The sequence below is a fragment of the Rhinopithecus bieti genome, unplaced genomic scaffold (genome assembly GCF_001698545.2).
Source record: "Rhinopithecus bieti isolate Rb0 unplaced genomic scaffold, ASM169854v2 scaffold_2435, whole genome shotgun sequence".
NCBI lineage: Eukaryota > Metazoa > Chordata > Mammalia > Primates > Cercopithecidae > Rhinopithecus > Rhinopithecus bieti.
This window is the reverse complement of record NW_016803909.1, coordinates 33,830-57,973: the sequence shown is the minus strand read 5'-3', so window position 1 is coordinate 57,973 and position 24,144 is coordinate 33,830. Positions and strand designations below refer to the sequence as shown.

The window sequence follows — 24,144 nt, the reverse complement described above, 5'->3', positions numbered from 1 at the left end:
GACCATCCTGGCCAATATGGTGAAACCCCATCTCTACTAAAAATACAAAAATTAGCCAGGTGTGGTGGCATATGCCTGTAATCCCAGCTACTCAGGGGAGGTTAAGGCAGGAGAATCACTTGAATCTGGGAGGCAGAGGTTGCAGTGAGCAGAGATCACGCCACTGCACTCCAGCCTGAGCAACAGAGTGAGACTCTGTCTCTAAAACAAAACAAAAAACAAAAGCTCTCTAGAATGTTCAATAATTTTTAAATATATAAAATATATAAGAAATACTTTAGAACTGCAATTCTAAAGTATTTCTTAAAGTACAAGAAAAATACAACTTTACAAAGAAGTACTTTTTACAACAAGAGAAACAAAGAAAGCTGTTTAAAAGAGAATTTAGGCCAAGCATGGTGGCTCATGCCTGTAATCCCAGCACTTTGGGAAGCCAAGGCAAGAGGATCAGTTGAGCTCAGGAGATTGAGACCAGCCTGGACAACACAGTGAGATCCCATCTTTACAATTTTTTTTTTTTTTTTTTTTGAGACAAGAGTTTCACTCTGTCGCCCAGGCTGCTGGAATGCAGTGGCGTGATCTCGGCTCACTGCAACCTCGGCTTCCTGGGTTCAAGCAACTCTCCTGCCTCAGCCTCCCGACTAGCTGGGACTACAAGCTTCCGCCATCATGCCCAGCTAATTTTTTGCATTTTTATTAAAGAGTTTTGCCATGCTGCCCAGGCTGGTCTCAAACTCCTGAGCTCAGGCAATCCACTCACCTCGGCCTCCCAAAGTGCTAGGATTACAGGTGTGAGGCACCAAGCCCAACCTCATCTCTACACCATCTAATTTTTTTTTAATTTAAAAATTAGCAGGGCAGGGTGGCATGCACCTGTAAGTCCTACCTACTTGGGAAGCTGAGGTGGGAGGATTGCTCCAGCCCAGGAGTTCAAAGCTGCAGTGAGCTATGATCACACCATTGCACCCCAGCTTCGGCAAAAGAGCAAGCCCTCATCTCCTAAAAAAAAAAAAAAACAATGAATTTATAATTTACAGGATGAGCTTCCGTGTGTGGGGGCTAACACTTACAATCTCAGCACTTTGGGAGACTGAGGTGGGAGGAATGCTTGAGCTCAGGAATTTGAGACCAGCCTTGGCAACATAGTGAGACTCTACCTCTACATAAGATAACAAATTAAAGCTGGGTGCAGTGGCTCACGCCTGTAATCCCAGCACTTTGGGAGGCTGAGGTGGGTGGATCACCTGAGGTCAGGAGTTCAAGACCAGCCTGGCCAACATGGCGAAACCCTGTCTCTACTAAAAATACAAATATTAGCTGGGCGTCGTTGCAGGTGCCTGTAATCCCAATTACTCGGGAGGCTGAGGCAGGAGAATCATTTGAACCCAGGAGGCAGAGGTTGCAGTAAGCCGAAATCACGCCATTGCACTCCAGCCTGGGCGACAAGAGCAACACTCCATCTTAAAAAAAAAAAAAAAAAAAATTGCCCAGGTGTTGTGGCATATGCCTGTAGTCCCAGCAACTCAGGAGGCTAAGGTGGGAGGATCACTTGAGCCCAGGAGGTCCCAGGTGCAGTGAGCCATGATTGTGCCACTGCACTCCAGCTTAGGTGACAGAGCAAGACCCTGTCAAAAAAAAAAAAAAAAAAAAGTGGTCATGAGTTAATAATCATGGAGGATGGGGTCCATTATATTAGTCTCTTTTGCATATGTTTGAAATTTTCTCTAATGAAAAGATTAAAGAATTGAATTCTTATCTTTGTAGTTGAATATAAAAAATCTGACTGTCATTTAATGTTATTATCAAGAACCATGGCTGGGCATAGTAGCTCACACCTGAAATCTCAGTACTTTGGGAGGCCAAGGTGGGAGGACCACTAGAAGCCAGGAATTCAAGCCCAGCCTAGGCAACATAGCGAGACCCCATCTCTACAAAAAAAATTAAAATAAAAAAATTAGCCAGATGTGATGGCACACACCTGAATCCTAGCTACCCAGGAGGATGAGGCAGGAGGATTACTTCAGCCCAGGAGTTCAAAGCTGCAATGAGTTATGATCATGCCACTGTATTCCTGCCTGGGTGAATAGTAAGAACCTGTCTCAAAAAACAAAAGAAAACAAACAAACAAAAAAGAAAAAAAGAAGGAAAATAAGAAAAAACCTAATTAACATTGAAGTAACACTATGTGCCTAGCTCCAAATTCACTTTTTGACCTTCACTGATGCCCACTCAATTAGTTTCAGTAGTTAAATCAGTAGATGCAAATTATTTGGAATTCTGCTTTGTTCACTTAAAATTCACATATACCACTCTCTTCTCTACCTACTATCACTAATCTGACCTACACAAAACTGACAGATATCTTTCAGTTTAATATTTAAAAAGTTCAACAAATCCTTTAACCTGACTGACCTGGTCATACCTAGAATAATTTATATGTAACATTATTGCCATCTGCTGGCTATGTTGTCTAATTACAGTAAACAAATGTTTAAAACAGAAAAGCTAAAAATTTATATAATAACTGAGATTTTTCTCCCAAAGCTATTCAACAGAAAAGAAGCTGCCATACATTAAGGTTCTTCAAAATCTCACATTAGAAGCAACTGTTCTTGATTCCGGCTGCACTTTAAAATCACCTGGAAGGTTTTGAAAATCCTAATACCTGGACTCCACCAAGCCAAAACAATTAAATCAGAATCTCCATGTTATGAAATGGAAGTCAACCACAGACTGAGAGAAAATATTTGCAAAATATATCAGACTTAGGACTTATATGTAGAATGTAGAAACAGTTCTTACAACTCAATAATAAAACAATCCAATTTTTAAGATAGGCAAAAAATCTGAACGAATATTACACCAAAGATACATGGATAGCAATTAAGCACATAAAAAGATGCTCAACAACATTAGTCATTAGGAAAATCTAAATTAAAATCACAATGAGATATCACTTCACACCTATTAGAACAGTAAAGAGACTAACCTTAACCATACTAAGCATTGGCAAGGATGTGGGGCTACTATAGCCCTCATACTCTGCTGGTGGAAATGCAAAATGGTACAGCTACTCTGGAAAACAGCTGGGCAGTTTCTGAAAAAGCTACAAACACACACACATCTACCATAAGACATCTACCATAAGACCCAACCATTCCAGTCCTAAGAGAGTTACCCAAGAGAAAAAAAAGCTGTAGTAAGTTGAATAGTGTAACCTCAAAATTTATGGCTAGCAGGAAACACAGAACGTGAATGTAGAAAGAGGGTCTTTGTAAATGAAATAAGACAAGGTCATGCTAAATCAGGGTGGGCTTTAATCCCATAACTTGTAGCCTTATAAGAAGAAGACACGGCCCCCAGAGATACACACACACAGAGAAGGCCATGTGAAGACAGAAGCAGAGAATGGAGTGATGCAGCTAAAAGCCAAGGACACCATCAATTGCCAGGATCTGGCTTCTGATGGTAGGAAGGAGAAGGAAGGATTCTTCCCTGGAGCCTTCAAAAGGAGCATGACCCTGCCAACACCTTGATTTCAGATTTCTAGCCTCCAGAATGGTGACACAGTAAATGTCTGTCATTTGAAGCTACCCAGTTTGTGGTAATTTGTTAGGGCAGCCCTAGAAAACTAACAACAAAAGCACAAAGACTTGTCTAAGACTGTTCTAATCAGCTTTATTTATAGTAGCACCAAACTGGAAATAACCTAAATGTCCATCAACAAATGTACAAATTGTAAAACAGTCACACAATGGAATACTACTCAATTATAAAAATGAAAGAACAATTGAGACACAAAACAAGGATGAAATCTCAAAATGATTATGCTGAATAAAACAAATCAGACCCCCCCAAAAATGTATATATTGTATGATTCCATAGTGGTTGCCTGGGGATGGTAGGACAAGGGAGTCATTACAAAATGGCATGAGGAAACTTTTGGGGGTGATATATATGTTCATTATCTTGACTGCAGTGACAGTTCCACAGGTATATACATATGTCAAAACTCATAAAGTTGTACACTTTAAATATATGCTGCTTACTGTATGTCAGATATACCTCAATAAAACAATAGTTGAAAAAATCAAAATATTCCTGGGCACAGTGGCTCACACCTATAATCCCAGCACCTTAGGAGGCCAAGGCAGGAGAATCACTTGAGCCCAGGAGTTCAAGACCAGCCTGAGCAACACAGTGAGACCCTGTCTCTAATTTTAAAAAAACAAAACCAAAAAAACTTGTATAAAAAATCAATATCTTTGGCCAGGCACAGCATCTCATGCCTGCAATCCCAGCACTTCGGGAGGCTGAGGTGGGCGGATCACTTGTGGTCAGGAGCTTGACACCAGCCTGGCCAACATGGTGAAACCCCATCTCTACGAAAAATACAAAAATTAGCCAGGCGTGGTGGTATGCACCTGTAGTCCCAGCTACTCAGGAGGCTGAGGCAGGAGAATCACTTGAACCCAGGAGACAGAGGTTGCAGTGAGCCCAGATGGCATCACTGTACTCCAGCCTGGGCAACAGAGGGAGACTCTGTCTAAAAAAAAAGGAAAAAAAAAAATTAATATCTTAGTGGCTGGGATCCATCCAGGTAGCAGTTTTAAACACTTCCCAAGTATTCTAACCAGCAGCCAGGGTTGAAAGCCACTACATTAGAGGGAAATATCATCTCATTTACTTTGTTTTGAACAAAAGAGTACTATTTGGGGAAAACATATAAGCCTAAAATAACTTTTATAATGCTCATTTTAGGTGCTTATGGAGGCTAGCTGACATAATTTTTTTAAGTAGACAAAAGTATTCAACATGGATTTAATAATTATTCCTTGGTTTATACCTCATAATCTCAAATTATAGGCAAGCTTTGGAAAGCAACATTGAAGGCAGTTCCAGCTATTTGTCAACTAGATGTTTCTAATGCTCCTAACACAAAATAATTTAAAATGCTGAATATAATATAGTTTTATTAATACATATTTACAATGAACAGTATTATAATGACTTGTGTCCCCTCACCAAATTTATATGTTGAAGTCTCAACCCATAGTATTTCAGAATGTGACTGTATTTGGAGATAGACCTTTAAAGAGGTAATTAAGGTAAAATAAGGTCATAAGGATGGGCCCTGATTAAATCTGACTGGTGTCCTTATAAGAAGAGGAAATTTGTACATACAAAGATGATAACAGGAATACACCATAGGAAGGTCACGTGAAGATACCACAAGAAGGTAGCCATCGGCAAGCCAAAGAGAGAGGGATCAGGAGAAGCCATATCTGACGACACCTTGATCTTGGACTTCTAGTATCCAGAATGGTGAGAAAATTAATTTCTGCTGGTAAAGCTACCCGATCTGTGGTATTTACAATAGCAGCTTTAGCAAATTAATACAAATGGTGAGAAAAAAAAACAACCAACCAACCAAAACAAAACCACACACACACACGTGCACGCGCGAAGAGCCAACCAGTCCCTTGAAATCCTCTCATATAGTGCTCTTTGGCCTTTCTCCCTTTCCTATCTGGCCTGGACCCCATGCAGACCATGTTAACTACTTACTCTGTCAGAAGCGCCTTCTCCTGCTCTCTATCATGTGCCACATCTAACCAACAAAACCCAAACTCTGGACCAATGCTACCCTTTGTCCTTACTACTTCTGCTCTTGGTGAGCTAAGCTCTGTTGGAAATATATTAAATCACACAATCACACAGAGTAATGTATACAAATTCACAGATTCAAACCTCAGCACCCACCCTCTGCCATAATCCTTCTGCCTTGAGTTAGCATCTTGACATCCCCTCAAGAACCATTCCAAACCTTCCCCACTCTCTCTAGTAATCTACTTGACTCTCATCTCTCTCATTTTGTATACTGCTTAACACAGCAGGTATCATTTCTCCTAATGTTCCCTCTTTCTACCAATATATCATCCACACCCATCTTCACTTTCTTTTCTACAGCCTCAAATGATATTTCCTTCATTTCCAACCTCCCCATTTGCGCTCTTTTTGGCAACCTTGCTACTTCTGCTCAGCAATATTACTTTTTCTCTCCTACATATCCTGTTTACTCAATATTTTTTATCTCTGTTTTCTTTTCCTTCTTTTCTTTTCTTCTTCCTTCAAACAGGCACAAGCCTATCTCCCTAAACCCTCTCTTGACTCACCATCCTCTAGCCACCACTATATCATCTTTCTAATTTTCATGTAAACTTCTCAAAAGTAGAGTTTACACTCAATGTGTATTCACTCAGCTGCTATAACCTGGCTGAATTTGGCCCCCATTAAACTACTGAAACTGTTCTTCCTAAGGTCATCAATGATTTCTTAGTTGCCAAACCCAATGTATCCCTTCAGTCCTCACCTTACTAAATCTCTATTTTGTACTCTGTTTTGATATTTGTGACACTACTGAATAGATTCTTTCTGCCTTGTTCTGACTGTTCTAATATATGAAACTTCTTCTCTGACCTTCCTTCCTATGCCGGTGTTCCCCATCACACCCCCAAAAAGTTGTGAACTCAGCCCACTGCTCTTCTCACTGTTTTCCTGGATGAGCTGAGGCACTCTTAGCATTTAACCTATTTCTACTACGTTGATGGTACCCAAACCTCCAGCATTAACTCTCCCCTGTAAGCTGGAACCCAAGTCCTGGATCTTCTGCTGACATTAAAACCCAATATGGGCCGGGTGCAGTGGCTCACACCTATAATCCCAGCACTTTGGGAGGCCAAGGTGGGTGGATCACCTGAGGTTGGGAGTTTGAGAGACCAGTCTCACCAATATGGAGAAACCTCGTCTCCACTAAAAATACAAAATTAGCTGGGCGTGGTAGTGCATGCCTGTAATCCCAGTTACACGGGAGGCTGAGGCAGTATTGCTTGAACCCAGGAGGCGGAGGTTGCGGTGAGCAGCGATTGCGCCATTGCACTGCAGCCTGGGCAACAAGAGCAAAACTCTGTCTCAAAAAAACAAAAACAAACAAAAAAACCCCATTGTCAGATATTCAATTATCTTCTCCTCTCACCTGTTCCTGGTAGATAGCATCTTTCCAGGGTGACAAAAGAAAAGGAATTAGGGAGTGAGAGTTTGTTCATTCCATCACCCAAGCCGAAAACCTGAACATCATCCTGTCTTCTCCCATCACTGCAGCCAAACCAAATGGTGCAATTTTTATCTCCTAAAATGTTCTCAAAGCTGAGCTGGTCCTCCTCTACTCTTATTTTGGCTTTCATTTCCCTCATCATCCCACGCCTGGATCACTCAGCAGCCTTCTGACTCAACTTCAGTGCCTCAATCTTATCCTTTTCAACTCCTTTTTCCACCCAGCTGCCAGAGAGGTCTCTCTAAAATATACATATCACACTTTTGTTTAAAACACTTTTTTTTTTTTTTGAGATAGAGTCTCGCTCTGTCACCCAGGCTGGAGTATAGTGGCACAATCACAGCTCACTGCAACCTCCGCCTCCCAGGTTCCAGCAATTCTTCTGCCTCAGCCTCCTTAGTAGCTGGGACTACAGGCGTGTGCCACCATGCCCGTCTAATTTTTGTATTTTTAGTGGAGATGGGGTTTCCCTATATTGCCCAGGCTGGTCTCAAACTCCTGACCTCATGATCTGCCCGCCTTGGCCTCCCAAAGTGCTGGGATTACAGGCATGAGCCACCATGCCTGGCCTGCTTAAAACATTTTAATGGCTCCCCAGAACCTATGACAATGCTTCTTAATAATAGCTGCTCATTATCCTATAGTATGTTATAGGACCAACCAGTGAGAAAGGAGAGGCCCTCTCCTAGATGCCACTGCTCCTTCACACTCATTACTTCTCCACTCCTGACCTCAACTGAGGTTTATGATATTCACTGATACCAGGGATCAGCAATTTTTTTCTGTTAAGGGTCAAATGGTAAATATTTTAGGCTCTGTAGGCCACATGTTCTCCTTTATATCTACTCAACTCTGCAGGACAAAAGTACCATAGACAGAGGAGAAGGGGTGGAGCAAGAAGGCAGAATAAAAGGCTCCACTGATCATCCCCTTGCAAGGACACCAATTTAACAACTATCTACACATATAAAAAAAGCACCTTCAAAAGAACCAAAACTCAGGTGAGCACTCACAGTACCTGGTTTTAACTTTGTATCACTGAAAGAGGCACTGAAGAGATACGAAAAACAGTCTTGAATCACCACTGCCATTCCTCTCCCATCCCCCTGCAGCAGCAATGTGGTGCAGAGAAAGAATCTGAATGTTTGGGAGAGGGAGAGTGCAGCAATTATGAGACACTGCATTGAACTCAGTGCTGCCCCATTATAGCAGAAAGCAAAAATAGAACAAACTCAGCTGATGCCCACCCACAAAGGGGGCATTGAAACTAGCTCTAGCCAGAGGGAAACTGCTCGTCCTAGTGGTTGAGACTGGAGTTCCCACAAGCCTCACCACCATGGGCCAAAATGCTCCGGGCCCGTAAATAAATTTGAAAGGCAGTCTAGGCCACAAGGACTGTAACTCCTAGGTGAGTCCTACTGGTGAACCGGACTCAGAGCCAGCGGACTGGTGGGGCATGTGGCCTACTGAGACACCAGCTAGGATAGCTAGGGGAGTACTGGTGCCATACCTCCCCTAAGGCTAGGCCCCACACCTCACAGTCTCCTAAACAGACCCCCTCCTTCTACTTGAGGAGAGGAGATGGAAGAGTGGGGAGGACTTTGTCATCTTGGACACCAGCTCAGCTACAGCAGGATGGGGTACCGGTCAGAGTCATGAGACACCCCCTTTTCCAGGCCCTAGCTCATAGACATTTCTAGACACACTCTGAGCCAGAAGGGAACACACTGCCTTGAAGGGAAGGACCCAGTCATGGAAGGATTCATCACCTGTTAACTGAAGAGCCCTTGGGCCCTGAATAAGCAGCAGCAATATCCAGGTAGTACATCATAGGCCTTGAGTGAAACTCTGATATTGCCAGCTTCAGATACCAACTCAGCCAGAGGTGGGTAGAGCACCAAGGGTGAGTCCCAGACCAGGCAGCATGCACTACAAGCTGACTGAAGAGCCCTTGGGCCTTAGGAGAACATCAGTGGGAGCCTGGCAGAACTCCCTGTGGGCTGGTGGTGGCGGCCACAGGGTAGGGTTCCCCTGCTTCTGGAAAGGGGAGGAAAGAACTGTGTCTTATGGTTTGAATGCCACCTCAGCCACAATACAATAGAACACCAGGTAGACTTCTAAGATTTTTGACTCTACTCCCTGGCTCCCAAATGGCACTTCTGGACCTGCTGAGGCCTGGGGGAAGAACACAGGGAAGAACACAGGCCTGGCTGGCTTTGCCACCTGCTGATTGTAGTGCCCCAGGGCCTTGAGTGAACACAGACAGTAGCCAGGGAGTAGTTAAGCAGGCCTTGGACAAGACCCAGTGCTGTGCTGGCTTAAGGTCTGACCCAGCACAGTCCTAGTGGTGGTGGCCACAAGGGTACTTGTGTGACTACATCCTCAGCTCCAGGTGGCTCAGAATGAGAGGGAGAGACTCTCTTTGTTTAGTAGAAAGTAAGGGAAGAGAACAAGAGCTTCTGCCTAGTAACCCAGAGAATTCTCCCTGATCTTGTTCAAGACCATCAAGGCAGTGCCTCTTACCACAGCATTACTGGGCTTTGGGTGTCCCCTAAAGCAGATACAACTTAGATCACAACACCCAAGTCCTTTTAAATTATCTGGAGAGGCTTCTCAGGAAGGAAAGGTACAAACAAGCCCAAACTGCAAAGACTACAATAAATATCTAACTCTTTAATGCCCAGACATGGTATCAAGACCATCCAGGAAAACAGGACATCACAAAATGAACCAAATAAGGCAGCAAGGAACAATACTGGAGAAACAGATGTGTGACCTTTCAGACAGAGAATTCAAAATAGGTCTATTGAGTAAACTCAAAGAAATTCAAAATAACACCAAGAAGGAATTCAGAATTCTACCAGATAAATTTAACAAAGAGATTGAAAAAAATTTTTTAAAATCAAGCAGAAATTCTGAAGCTGAAAAATGTAACTGGCATGCTAAAGAATGCATGAGAGTCCTTTAACAGCAGAAGGGATCAAACAGAAGGATTAGTGAGATTGAAGACAGGCTATTTGAAAATACACAGTCAGGGCTGGGCATGGTAGCTCACGCCTGTAATCCCATCACTTTGGGAGGCCAAGTGGGCGGATCATGAGGTCAGGAGTTCCAGACCAGCCTGGCTAACATGGTGAAACCCCATCTCTACTAAAAATACAAAAATTAGAAGGGCGTGGTGGCGTGCGCCTGTAATCCCAGCTACTCAAGAGGCTGAGGTAGGATAATCACTTGAACCTGGGAGGCAGAGGTTGCAGTGAGCCAAGATTATGCCACCGCACGCCAACCTGGGCAACAAAGCGAGACTCCGTCTCAAAAAAAAAAAAAAAAAAAAAACTACCTCAAGGCATTGAATGATCCAACTTTCTTTCTTTTTTTTTTTTTCTTTGAGATGGAGTCTCACTCTGTCACCCAGGCTGGAGTACTGTGGTGCAATCTTGGCTCACTGCAACCTCCACCTCACGGGTTCAAATGATTCCCCAGCTTCAGCCTCCCGATTAGCTAAGATTACAGGCACGCACCATCATGTCCGGCTAATTTTTTTTTTTATTTTTAGTAGAGACAGGGTTTCACCATGTTGGCCAGGCTGGTCTTGAACTCCTGAACTCAAGTGATTCACACCCACCTCAGCCTCCCAAAGTGCTGGGATTACAGGTGTGAGCCACCGCACCTGGCCAAATAATCCAACTTTCTTTTTTTTTCTGTTTATTTTTTTGAGATGGAGATTTGCTCTATGTTGCCAAGGCTGGAGTGCAATAGTCTGGCCTTGGCTCACTGCAACCTCCGCCTCCCGGGTTCAAATGATTCTCCTGCCTCAGCCTCCCAAGTAACTGGAATTACAGAGGCCTGCCACCACGCCTGGCTAATTTTTATATATTTTGTATAGACAGGGTTTCACGATGTTGGCCAGGCTGGTCTCGAACTCCTGACCTCAGGTGATCCACCCACCTTGGCCTCCCAAAGTGCTGGGATTACAGGTGTAAGCCACCACGCCCGGCCAAATAATTCAACTTTCAATGAATAAAGAAAGGATTAGGGCAGTTACTCTGCCCTAAAGAAAAGGACAGTTGCTCTGGTGACTCACGCCTATAATTCCAGCACTTTGGGAGGCCGAGGTGGGAAGATCACTTGTGCCCAAGAGTTTGAGACCAGCCTGGGCAGCATAGTAAGACCCTGACTCTACATTTAAAAAAAAAAAAAAGGCAGAAAGAAAAGGACGTAGGCCGGGTGCAGTGGCTCACAGCTGTAATCCCGGCATTTTGGGAGGCCGACGCAGGTGGATAACGTGAGGTCTGGAGTTCGAAACCAGCCTGGCCAACATGGTGAAACCCTGTCTCTACTAAAAATACAAAAATTAGCCAGGTCTGGTGGCGGGTGCCTGTAATCCCAGCTACTTGGGAGGGTGAGACACAAGAATCACTTGAACCCGGGGGGTGGAGGTTGCAGTGAGCTGAGATCATGCCACTCCATTCCAACCTGGGCAACACAGCATGACTCCATTTCAATGAAAAAAGAAAAGAAAAGGACATTAATGAGCAATAAGAAATCATCTGAGGGTATATAACTCACTGTTAATAGCAAGTACACAAAAAGACACAGTATATTATAACACCGTAACTATGGTGTGTAAACTACTCTTATCTTTAGAAAGACTAAACAATGAGTTTAGTGAGGCAGTGCCTCACGCCTGTAATCCCAGCACTTTGGGAGGCCAAGGCAGGCAGATTACGAGGTCAGGAGATCAAGACCATCCTGGCTAACACAGTGAAACCTCGTCTCAACTAAAAAATATTAAAAAATTAGCCAGGCGTGGTGGCGGGCACCTGTAGTCCCAGCTACTCGGGAGGCTGAGGCAGGAGAATCACTTGAACCCAGGAGGCAGAGGTTGCAGTGAGCCAAAATTGCACCACTGTACTCCAGCCTAGGCAACAGAGCGAGACTCTGTCTGATTAAAAAAAAAAAAAAAAAGACTAAACAATGAGCCAATCAAAAATAATAACTGCTATAACTTTTCAAGACACTAATAGTATAATAAGATATAAATAGAAACAATAAAAAGTTAAAAAGCAGGGAGACAAAGTAAAGGTGTAGAGTTTTTATTAGTTTTCTTTTTGCTTGTTTGTTTATACAGTGTTAAATTATTATCAGCTTAAAATAATAGGCTATAGAAATGTATTAGTGAGCCTCATGGTAACCTCCAATCAAAAAACATACAACAAGGCCGGGCGTGGTGGCTTATGCTTATAATCCCAGCACTTTGGGAGGCCGAGGCGGGCAGATCATGAGGTCAGGAGTTCAAGGCCAGCCTGACCAACATGGTGAAACCCTGTCTGTACTAAAAATACAAGAAAAAAAAATTGCTGGGGGTGGTGGTGTGCACCTGTAATTCCAGTTACTCAAGAGGCTGAGGCAGGAGAATCTCTTGAACCCAGGAGGTGGAGGATGCAGTGAGCCGAGATTGTGCCACTGCACTCTAGCCTGGGTGACACAGCAAGACTCCATCTCAAAAAAAAAAAAAAAAAAACAGCATATAACAGATACACAAAAAATAAAAAGCAAGAAACTGAATTGTATCACCAGAGAAAATCATCTTCATTAAAGGGAAGAAAGGAAGGAAAAAAAGAAGACCACAAAACAATCAGAAAACAAAATGGAGGGACTAAGTCCTTACTTATCAATAACATTGAATGTATCTAAGCATGGTGGGATATAACAAAAGCAGCTATAAGTCCCTATATCAAAACAGAAGAAAAACTTCAAATAACCTAAATATGCATCTTTTTTTTTTTTTGAGATGGAGTTTCGCTCTTGTTGCCCAAGTTGGAGTGCAATGGTGTGATCTCGGCTCACTGCAACCTCCGCCTTCTGGGTTCAAGCGATTCTCCTGACTCAATCTCCCAAGTAGCTGGGATTACAGGCACGCGCCACCACACCCAGCTAATTTTTTTTTTTTTTTTTTGTATTTTTAGTAGAAATGGGATTTCACCATGTTAGCCAGGCTGGTCTCAAACTCCTGACCTCAGGTGATCCACCTGCCTCGGTCTCCCAAAGTGCTGGGATTACAGGCCTGAGCCACTGCACCTGGCAAATAGGTGTCTTAAAGAACTAGAAAAGCAAGAGTAAACCAAACCCAAAATGGGGAGACTAAATAATAAAGATCAGAGCAGAAATAAATGAAACTGAAATTAAGAAAACCATACAAAAGATCATGAAATGAAAAGATGGTTTTTTGAAGTTAAATGAAATTGATAAACTTTTAGCCAGACTAAGAAAAAAGGAGAGAAGACCCAAATAAATAAAATCAGAGATGAAAAAGAAGACATTACAACAAATACTGCAGAAATTCAAAGGATCGTTAGTGGCTACTATGAGCAACCATATGCCAATCAATTGGAAAACCTAGAGGAAATGGCCAAATTCCTAGACAGATTCAATCTTTTAAGATTGAACCATGAAGAAATAAAAAACTTGAAGAGAGCAATAACAAGTAACGAGATGGAAGCCATAATAAAAAGTGTCCCAGCAAAGAAAAGCCCGGGACCTGATGGCTTCACTGCTCAATTCTACCAAACATTTAAAGAATAATACCAATCCTATTCAAACTATTCCAAAAAATAGAGGAGGGAAGACTTCCAAACTCAATCCATGAGGACTGTGTTACCCTGATACCGAAACCAGGCAAAGACATAGCAAAATAAATAAACAAACAAAAAACTACAGGCCAATATCTCTGATGAATATTGATGCAAAAATCCTCAGCAAAATACTAGCACACCAAATTCAAAATATATTAAAAAGATCATTCATCATCAACAAGTGGGATTTATCCCTGAGACGTAAGGATGGTTCAACATACACAAATCAGTTAACGTGATAAACTCTTGACTAGAAAAGTTGTGAGAAACCACAATGTTTTCATGGCAGTCTACTTAAACACAGTTTTCTAGAAGCACTTACAGAAAAAATAAGCATCTTTTTAGTTTAAGTGCACTTATTATGTCCCGATATAATAGGATTGACTCCAACAGATGATGGTCTAACCCAATTATTCTATGAAATTCTAAAGCAATCTCTCCAAAAGGTTGGCAATTGTAGCCAGCAGGCCAAATCCAGCCTACTGCTTGTTTTCATGAATAAAGTTTACTGGAACACAGCCATGTCTATTCATTTATGTACTATCTATGGCTGTTTTAACTACAACAGCAGAGTTGAAAAGTTTCAACAGGGACCGATGGCCTACAAAGCCTAAAATATTTACTATCTGGCATCTTACAGAAATTGCTGACCCCTGCTCTAGACAAGCAATCCAAGAAGGAATCAAACCTGTTAGACTCACCTGAGGCGTTGTCTTTTTGTACTGGTCACCTCCATCTATCACATCCCTCATGATTCTTCCCTTAAGAAATTCATATTCTTCTGGACTCAGCTGAATAGACTCTATGGTTTTTCCACAGCCCAAACACTGGCCACTGTAATTATAATTGTTAAATAATAATATTTAAATATGTCAAATAATGTTCTGGGGAAAAAATTTTGTGAAATGAACAATGAGGAAATTAAAAGGTAATAATAAAGAACATTAAAACCTTTGTAATAATCACATACATCTAATTTTTTGTAAACCTGATAATATCACAAATTAGTGTGCCAGAAAAACCAAAAAAGTAGACCGGCCATTTGAATGACTTTTTTTTTTTTTGAGACAAGGTCTCACTCTGTTGCCCAGGCTGGAGTGCAGTGTCACAATTACGGCTCACTGCATCCTCAGGCTCCCAGGATCAAGGGATCCTCCTGCCTCAGCCACCAAAGCAGCTAGGACAACAGGTACGTGCCACCCTACCCAGCTAATTTTTGTATTTTGGCGCCTGACTAATTTTTGTATTTTTTCTAGAGACAGGGTTTCTCAATGTTGCACAAGATGGTCTTGAACTCCTGGGCTTGAGCAATCTGCCAAGTCAGCCTCCCAAAGTGTTGGGATTACAGGTACAGGCATGAGCCACCATGCCTGACTCAGGTGACTTTTTTTTTTTTTGAGACAGAGTCTCGCTCTATCACCACGATGGAGTGCAGTGGCACAATCTTGGCTCACTGCAACCTCTGTCTCCTGGGTTCAAGCAATTCTCCTGCCTCAGTCTCCCAAGTAGCTGGGACTACAGGCGTACACCACCACACCCAGCTAATTTTGGTATTTTTAGTAGAGACTTGGTTTCAACATGTTGGCCAGGATGGTCTCAAATCTGACCTCGTGATCCACCTGCCTCGGCCTCCCAAAGTGCTGGGATTACAGGTGTGAGCCACGGCACCCAGCTCGCATGACATTTTAAAAGTAATTCCTATTATGTGGAATATCATATTGGTGAGTTAAATCAATCAATCAATCAATCCTAAAACACAACTGGGTCTGGAAGCTCTAGGGAAAAACATCTCTAAGACATCATATAGGCTCACAATACGCACTGGAAAAACATTTTGGGTACTGCTACGTCTCTGTATGCAAAGTATGTTTTTTTCCTCAGATACTCTAATTACAAACTTGTAATTATCCTATCCTTAAGATGTTATTAAATACTTTTCAATCAATAGCAACAAAACCTACTAAACTGAAAACAAACAAGTTAAAAATAAACATTGGTCTTCACCTTTTTTGGACTGTGGTGAATTGTCCTTTCCATTGTTTTCCAGGAACACTATGAAGATTGCAAAACCAAATCATGAGGTTAGATTCCTACTGAAATGAAAGACATTCATGATATTTCGAAACTCTTATAAGCAAGAACTCCGAAAAGTTCAAGACACTTCTGTAGAACGGTATAATTTAAAAAGTGGCAGATATCCTGGATGAGGTTAAGAAGCTGCTGGTACCCTGCTCTGGATCTCCTTCTTCCCTATGGTTCTCCTCCCACCAACTAATTCTCATCTTCAAGTCTACAGAAAGCAGCTGACCTTAGTAGCATAACCTCTATACCAAACTCAACTCTTACCTTCTCCATATAGCTGCCAGAAATTGCTCCTGCTCAGAGTAATTTACCTCTTACCTACCACTGTTATTTCACTGTGTGGTATTTTACTCCCAATTAAATTGAGAATGTCATAAAAGATTTTATAAAACACTTGCAATGCCTAGCCTACCTGGAAGCATTCAAAAGCTATGTATTGATGTATTTGTTCAATCAATGTATCCTCTCCTCCTTCCTCTTCCACATATTACCATCAGTTCTTCTGATTCTACTGCCTTCTCTCCTTCCTCAGTTCTTAATTCTCATCATCTCTCACCTAAACCTAAAATTGTATTCACGCAGATCTCCCTGTTTTCAATCTTAATCCCTCTCCTATCTACTCTTCTCACTTGGCAATTGCCTTTGTAAAACTCCATTCCAGCACTTTTTTTTCTTTTGAGACAAGGTCTTGCTCTGTCACCCAGGTTGGAGTGCATGGCACAATCACAGCTCCCTGCAGCCTTGATTCCCTAGATTCAAGTGATCCTCTTGCTTCAGTCTCCAAGTACCTGGGACTACCGGCACACACCACCATGCCAGGGTAGATTTTGTATTATCTGTAGAGACAGGGTTTCGCCATGTTGCCCAGGCTGGTCTCGAACTCCTGGCCTCAAGCTATCCTCCCACCTCAGTCTCTAAAAGTGCTCACATTACAGGCATGAGCCACAGTACTTGGCCATATTCAGCATTCTTGATCAGAGAATAAAATCCAAACTCCTTGGTATTCAAAAATTTTCACAACCGGGCTCCTCCCTTGATATTCAATAAGATAATTAAGCATAATTACTACTTCAAAGCTCTGTAAACATGATATAGAAAAAAAAAAAAAGAAAAACTACCTCAGGTGATCCGCCCGGCCTATTCTGTCTACTCGCTATAGTTCAACAACTCGGATGATATGGCTTATTTATATTATCTGTCATCTATAATCTCACCTTTGAAATGTAAGCTGAGGCTAGGTGCGGTGGCTTGTGCCTGTAATCCCAGCACTTTGGGAGGCCGAGGCGGGCGGACCACCTGAGGTAGTTGAGACCAGCCTGACCAACATGGAGAAACTCGTCTCTACTAAAAATAAAATACAAAATTAGGTGGGCGTGGTGGCGCATGCCTGTAATCCCAGCTACCTGGGAGTGTGAGGCAGAATTGCCTGAACCCTGGAGGCGGAGGTTGCAGTGAGCTGAGATCGCGCCACTGCACTCCAGCCTGGCAACAACAGCAAAACTCCGTCTTCAAAAAAAAAAAAAAAAAAAGACAGTGAGTAGGCAGAATAAATACAAGCACATAATCACATTTTTAGAGGAACTTCTGAAAACACTAATATGGCCCGAGACAGTTCCAGTCAAATGCTATATTCTTTTCTTGCTATGAACACTGGCCATAAGTAGTATTAAGTACTCACATCATACTAGATGCCTAAGAAAACAAAATTAATGATCCTTCTAAAAGGAAAAAAATATATAAAAATTAAAAGTGCCATATAATTTCACTTTTATGTGATGGGTAAAGATTAGCACAAATTATGTATGCTGCTACTTTTTTTAAAGAGAGAAAATTTTGTCCTAAAGAGAAAATAAACCTTACTAAGAGATGGAAAAAAGTATAATCAGAATAGAATGATTCTCAGCAACTAACAACAAAAAAGAGTGGCTACTTTGAGGTTTATTAAGTTATTAAATTAAAAATAATTAGCCAGGTATGGTGGCACATGCCTGTAGTTTTACTCAGGAGACTGAAGCGAGAGGATCACTTGAGGCCAGGTGTTTGAGATTACAGGGAGCTATGAACACACCACTGCACTCCAGTCTGGGCAACAGAGCAAGACCCTGTCTCAAAAAAAAAATTAAAGAATAAAAACATACATATAAAAAAATCAAAATTACCTCTCAAACCATGTTTTTATACTGTGTGCAAATGATTCCCCTGGATACAGCTGATTATTTCTTAGATATGAAAGAATATCTAGTAGTTTATTTGAATAATTATCATCCTTTATGTCTTTTCCAAAATCAAAGAAAGCTTTTAAAGTTTCCAACATAGGAACAATATCATGACCTAGCAATTCCTGATACAAATTCCAAGCTGTGTTTACATCTTGATGAAAGAGAGCTCCCTGGATACAGTCATTATAGTTCTTTTTAGAAGGAGTCATAACTTTTTTGATGTCTTCTAACAGCAACAATGATTCTCTCCATCTGTCTGAATGGATCAATCCCCGGATGAGAAGACTGTAACCTCCAGGTTCTAAAGTCTTATATCTGGTTTTCATAATTTCAAAGACATCAATAACTTCAGATGTCTGCATATGAAAGACACAGAGATACAAATATCTGACCAGTAAATCATAACTTACTATACCATTATTTTTTGCTGCTACCCATGCCAGCAGAGATTTAGCCACATCTACAGAGCTATGACAGTTAGCCATCTGTGAAATGATCCATCTTTCAAAACTGGTCTTTCCTTTGAAATCTGCCTTAAGTTTATCCCACTCCTCTGAATTCAAAGGTTGTGTTGGGAGTTGAATAGTGTTCCTCACAGGTGGCAAGGCATGATCTTTACTTTCAGGATTCATCTGTGATCTCTTCTTAGCTGCTCCAGCTGAAAAAAAATGAGGAACAGAAGAAACTTGCTTATTACTGCCCTCCTCTTTCCTGAGATATCTGGCCTTGGCAATCAGATTCGTTGCTTTGGTATTCTGTGGAGACATTGTTTTAAGAGAAAACAACCTCTGTTGGTTCCTGATGCCACAGCTGTCTGAAAGAAAGAGAGAGACACAAGAGTGCCCTGGGCCTAGCCCAAGGTATGAGTTGCTCTTCCAAAGCTTAGGAAAGCTTCGAATACCAAACAAATAGAAAGTCATTATGCAGTGAGATCAGCACCAGATAGTGAGAAAAATGTTGGGAAAAAATCCTCTTCTATAGCAAAATTAAAGGGATTGGGGGTTGGCGGTGGAGAGTCGAAGTGCAGCTTTTTAAAAGAAGATTTGTGTTTCTTCCTTACAGACAAATCAAAGTTCTGCTTTTGGGGTTACTTAATAGCAAGAAGGCAGGTGACTTTTCTCTATTAAACAACAATCCGGGGATGTCCAACGTCGAAAGCCGCAAACCAGGGGACAGAGCAGGAATCCTCTGGTGCCTCTTACATTCCAGTTCATGAACCTGAGGAAAAAGCACAAGAAGGAACGCCCAGTTTTACTCACGTGGATCACAGTTGTCCTGAAAAGGAACAGATTCCCACGGGAAGCTTGCTAGAAAGGCGGTATAAAGCCAAAACCGTATCCAGGAGCCTCCAACTCCAGCCCACCAGCAACAACGGCGAAAGTCAAAGTCTAGTGGCCCTCACCCTGCATAACTCTCCAAAGACCGCAAAGCTCCTCCGATGGAGGCATGCGGAGTGAAGAGCTGAAAGGAAGAGAGATCCAGGAAGGGCGCTGCCTAGACTGTGTACCTATCGCTGACAAACGAAGTTCACTTCATTCAACAACTCAACGCGGCACTCAGGCTTAACGTGGCCATAAACGCGGCGGAAACTACAGTGCCCACTATGCACCGCGCCACCCCCGCCGACTGACGAGACTGATCCGGAGTTAGGCGTTCCGCCTGGCCTGGCGGCGAGGAAAAAAGGCAATTTGGAAGCATTTAGTGGCAAAAGGGGTACGAGACGGCTGCTGAAGCGTCTACTACATTCAGGGGACCTGGAGGGCTTACAGATATCCGAAATGAACAATGAAAAGAAATTGTGAAAGCGCTTCCCTCAAGCCGGAACCAATTAACTCCTGGGTCACGTGGTGCGCACGCGCCAAAGGCGCTCGATAAAGGAAAACGCGGGCTTATCCTGGCCTTTAAAATCTGGCTTGGTGAACTTGGGACGCCTCCTGAAGGAGAACCATTTTCCATCTCTTTCATAGCTTTTCCCCCAGTCAGCGTGGTAGCGGTATTCTCCGCGGCAGTGACAGTAATTGTTTCTGCCTCTTTAGCCAAGACTTCCGCCCTTGTTCAAGATGGTGGTTGAGCGGCCTTCCTAACCTTTACGGGGCCTGGCGGTGCTGACGCCTGAGTTGGTAGGGGTGGAGCAGGTAGGAAACAGCAAATGCAGAAGCTGCTGCGCGAGAGTCGGCCATGGACTGGAAAGAAGTTCTTCGTCGGCGCTTAGCGACGCCCAACACCCGTCCAAACAGTGAGTTTTGGGAGGGGCCGCCCGTTGGGATGGCCCGGCCCTAAACTCCTAGAGGTAGTGGGGAGGTGGGGAGGAGGAGCAAGGGGGAGCCGCACTTTCCGCTTCTGTGAAACCTCCCGACAAAGGAGGCGGAGTGGAATGTGCTTTAGGGATCCCGATCGGGTTGACCCAAACTTTCCTGGGACAGAGTCTGGGGGAACGAAAAACTTAGCCTTAGTCACTGACTTCCATGGTCTTAATCTAAACTTGTGAAGAATAACTTAGAACCCCGGATCCAACAACGCCTCAACCCCACCAGGACCTGTAATTGTCCTACCGCCTTTTTACTGTCACGCTTTTTGCTTCCCTCCTAATCCATTTTATATTTCATAATCCATTTTTCCTTTTTTTTTTTCTCCTTCACATTGCTTATTAACTAACCTCGTTAAATCTAGCTTTCCTATTCCACACCCTCACTAAGGGCTGTTGAAAGTGGCTGGAGAAAAACAGAACCTTGGTGAGCTGTCTCACTTTTTTTTTTTTTTTTTGCGACGGAGTCTCTTGCTCTGTCGCCCAGGCTGGCTGGAATGCAGTGGCAGCATCTCAGCTCACTGCAGCCTCCGCTTCCCGGGTTCAAGCGATTCTTCTTCCTCAGCCTCTGGAGTAGCTGGAACTACAAGCGCGCGCCTCCACGGCGGGTTAATTTCTAGTAGAGACGGTGTTTCACCATATTGGTCAGGCTGGTTTCAAACTCCTGACCTCGTGATCCACCCACCTCGGCCTCCCAAAGTGCTGGAATTACAGTCGTGAGCTGCCGCGCCCCGCCGAGTTATCTCACTTTTAGTACCTGTCCACTAATCTAAAGTAGGTGTTTCGGTCATGTCTACTGTGTTTTCCTGGACGTTCATTCTCCTACATTCCATTTTCATCTCCCAAACTGCCAATCTGTGTTTCCCTAGATACACTTTGGTTTTTTTTTTTTTTTTTATACAGGCTCTCCCTCTGTTGCCCAGGCTAGAGTGCACGGCACAGTGACGTCTCGCTGCAACCTCGATTTCCTGGGCTCAAAAGGATCCTCCACCTCAGCCTCCTAAGCAGCTGGAAGTACAGGCACACGCCACCACATCCGCTAATTTTTTATTTTTAGTAGCGATGAGGTCTTGGCTATGTTGCCAGGGTTGGTCTGGAATTCCTGGCCTCAGGCAGTCGTCTCCACCTTCCAAAGTGTTGCTATTACAGACGTGAGCGCCCAGGCGCTTTTACAGTCCATTCTTCTCATCTCCTACACCTGCAGTCTGCCCTACGCACTTCTTTCTTTAAGCTGATGAACTTGTTTTTTTAATATATATATCATTAAGAAAGGAGAATCAGTTGGCCGGGCGCGGTGGCTCAGGCCTGTAATCCCAGCACTTTGGGAGGCTGAGGCGGGCGGATCACGAGGTCGGCAGATCGAGACCATCCTGGCTAACACGGTGAAACCCCCGTCTCTACTAAAAATACAAAAAAAAGTTAGCCGGTTGTGGTGGCGGGCGCCTATAGTCCCAGCTATTCCACAGGTTGAGGCAGGAGAATCGCTTGAACCTGAGAGGCAGAGCTTGCAGTGAGCCTAGATTGCACCACTGCACTCCAGCCACGGCGACTGAGCGAGACTCAGTCTCAAAAAAAGCAGTCAAAGGAGAACCTCACCTGTCCCCCTTAACATTTCTTTCAGCCCCACAACCCCACAGGTGCCCATACACTCGGGCTTCACTGTTAAAATGATGAACTGTCCATGCTCCTATTTAAGAGTCCCTCCACTCCACCACTAGATTGCATTCTTTTTCCTGTATTCACTGACTTCTTTCCAGCCTCATCCTTTCTTTCATACATCGTCAGATTTTCCTTCTGCTGGATCATTTTCACCAGCACAAGTGTGCTGTTAATATCACCCATCTTTTTAAAAGGTGGGTGGGTGGGGGGAGTGTTGTTGGGAGGCCGGGTGGCTCACTCCCAGCACTTTGGAAGGCCAAGATGGGAAAATCGCTTGAGGCCAGGAGTTTGAGACTGGCCTGGGCAACATCGTGAAACACCGTTTCTACAAAAATAGAAAGTAAAAAAATTAGCCCTGGTGGTTGTGCACCGCTGTAGTCCTAGCTACTCTAGAGGCTGAGGATGGAGGGTTTGTTTCAATCTAGGAGTTTGGGGCTGCAGTGAGCTATGATCATGACACTATACTGCAGCCTGGGTGACAAGAGTCAGACCCTGTCTTAAAAAAAAAAAAAGTCATTTGGGCCGGGCGCTGTGGCTCACGCCTGTAATTCCAACACTTTGGGAGGCCGAGGTAGGCGGATCACTTGAGGTCAGGAGTTCAAGACCAGCCTGGCCAACATGGTGAAACCCTGTTTCTATTAAAAATACAAAAAGTAGCCGAGCACAGTGGTGCGCACCTGTAATCCCAGCTACTTGGGAGACTGAAGCAGGAGAATCGCTTGAACCCGGGAAGCAAAGGTTGCGGTAAGCTGAGATTATGCCACTGCACTCCAGCCTGGGCGACAGAATGAGACTCCATCTCAAAAAAAAAAAAAAAGAGTCATTTAATCCCACATCCCTCTCCAGCTTCTGCTGCATTTCTCTGCACTCTTTGTAGGAAAACTTCTCAAAGAAGTTACCTGTACTTGGCTGGGCACAGTGGCTTACGCCTGTAATGCCAGCACTTTGGGAGGCTGAAGTGGGTGGATCATCTGAGGTCAGGAGATCGAGACCAGCCTGGCCAACGTGGTGAAACGCTGTCTCTACTAAAAATTCAAAATTTAGCCAGGCGTTGTGGCAAGTGTCTGTAATCCCAGCTACTCAGGAGGCTTAGGCAGGAGAATCACTTGAACCCAGGAGGTGGAGGTTGCAGTGAGCCAAGATCACGCCACTGCCCTCCAGCCTAGGTGACAGAGTGAGACTCGGTCTCAAAAACAAAAAGAAGGTACCTGTACTTTATGTGCTTTTTTGACCCCTTAACTCTTGAACACATTACATTCTTTTAGCAGATACTTATTCCATGCCTGTTTTGTGCCAAGTACCATTGTAGCTTAGAACACACAAAAATCCCTGTCTTTATAGAACTTATACTTTGGTGTGGAGAGAAATAAATAATAAGCAAATTATATAGGTTGTACAGCACCTGCTTAAGTCTGGTTCCTTCATCAGTGTACTAGATCCTATCCTTTGTAGTAGATTCCATTTTTGCCTGCTGCAGGATGTACTCTTGCAGTTATCCCTTCTCCTGCATCATCAGTTTTTCTTTAATCATTCCCATCAGCATATAAACATGCTGGTATTTCTCCCGTCTTCAACTTTCTTGACTTAATTTCCACCTCTAGCCATTCCTCATTTTTCTGTTCCCCTTACAGCAATATTTGTTAAAACAGTTGTTAGTTAAATCTGTACTCGTCTCAAATTCCTGCTTGTCAAGAATCATCATTGACCGCCATATTGTTAACTTCAGTGGTCAGTTGTCAGTCTTGATTTTACTTGAAAAATTTAGCAGTTTTCTCCAACAGCACTGAGCCATAGTAAAGAAATTAACTTATAAGTTTGGTCTAAAGTTAAAAATTAACATAATAGGCCAGGCACAGTGGCTCATGCCTGTAATCCCAGCACTTTGGGAGGCTGAGGCGGGCAGATCACCTGAGGTCGGGAGATCGAGACCAGCCTGACCAACATGGAGAAACCTCATCTCTACTAAAAACACAAAATTAGCCAGGCGTGGTGGCACATGCCTGTAATCCCAGCTACTCAGGAGGCTGAGGCAGGAGAATCACTTGAACCTGGGAGGCGGAGGTTGCAGTGGGCCAAGATTGTGCCATTGCACTCCAGCCTGGGCAACAAGAGCGAAGCTCCGTCTCCAAA

The 24,144-nt window shown here is 43.3% G+C and overlaps 2 protein-coding genes across 8 annotated transcripts in view; one reads left to right on the top strand and one right to left on the bottom strand.

Moving 5' to 3' along the window:
* The window catches only part of PRORP (protein only RNase P catalytic subunit), a 159,122-nt gene that overhangs the window by 131,420 nt on the left and 3,558 nt on the right, over window positions 1-24,144 (bottom strand). Inside the window, exons 1-4 of one of the 7 annotated variants that reach the window (XM_017858699.1) lie at window positions 19,558-19,867; window positions 17,991-19,268; window positions 15,754-15,801; window positions 14,451-14,583 (exon numbers count right to left, since the gene is read on the bottom strand). In XM_017858699.1, the coding sequence (XP_017714188.1) occupies window positions 14,451-14,583; window positions 15,754-15,801; window positions 17,991-18,970 (1,161 nt within the window). In that variant the 5' untranslated portion in view covers window positions 18,971-19,268; window positions 19,558-19,867. Of the gene's footprint in view, window positions 1-14,450; window positions 14,584-15,753; window positions 15,802-17,990; window positions 19,269-19,309; window positions 19,868-24,144 lie in introns of those variants that run through there. The other 6 variants (XM_017858688.1, XM_017858707.1, XM_017858726.1 and 3 more) reach the window with 6 other exon arrangements.
* The window catches only part of PPP2R3C (protein phosphatase 2 regulatory subunit B''gamma), a 37,145-nt gene continuing 32,848 nt past the window's right edge, over window positions 19,848-24,144 (top strand). Inside the window, exon 1 of the mRNA XM_017858522.1 lies at window positions 19,848-20,286. Coding sequence (XP_017714011.1) covers window positions 20,229-20,286 — 58 coding nt within the window. The 5' untranslated portion in view covers window positions 19,848-20,228. The remainder of the gene's footprint in view (window positions 20,287-24,144) is intronic.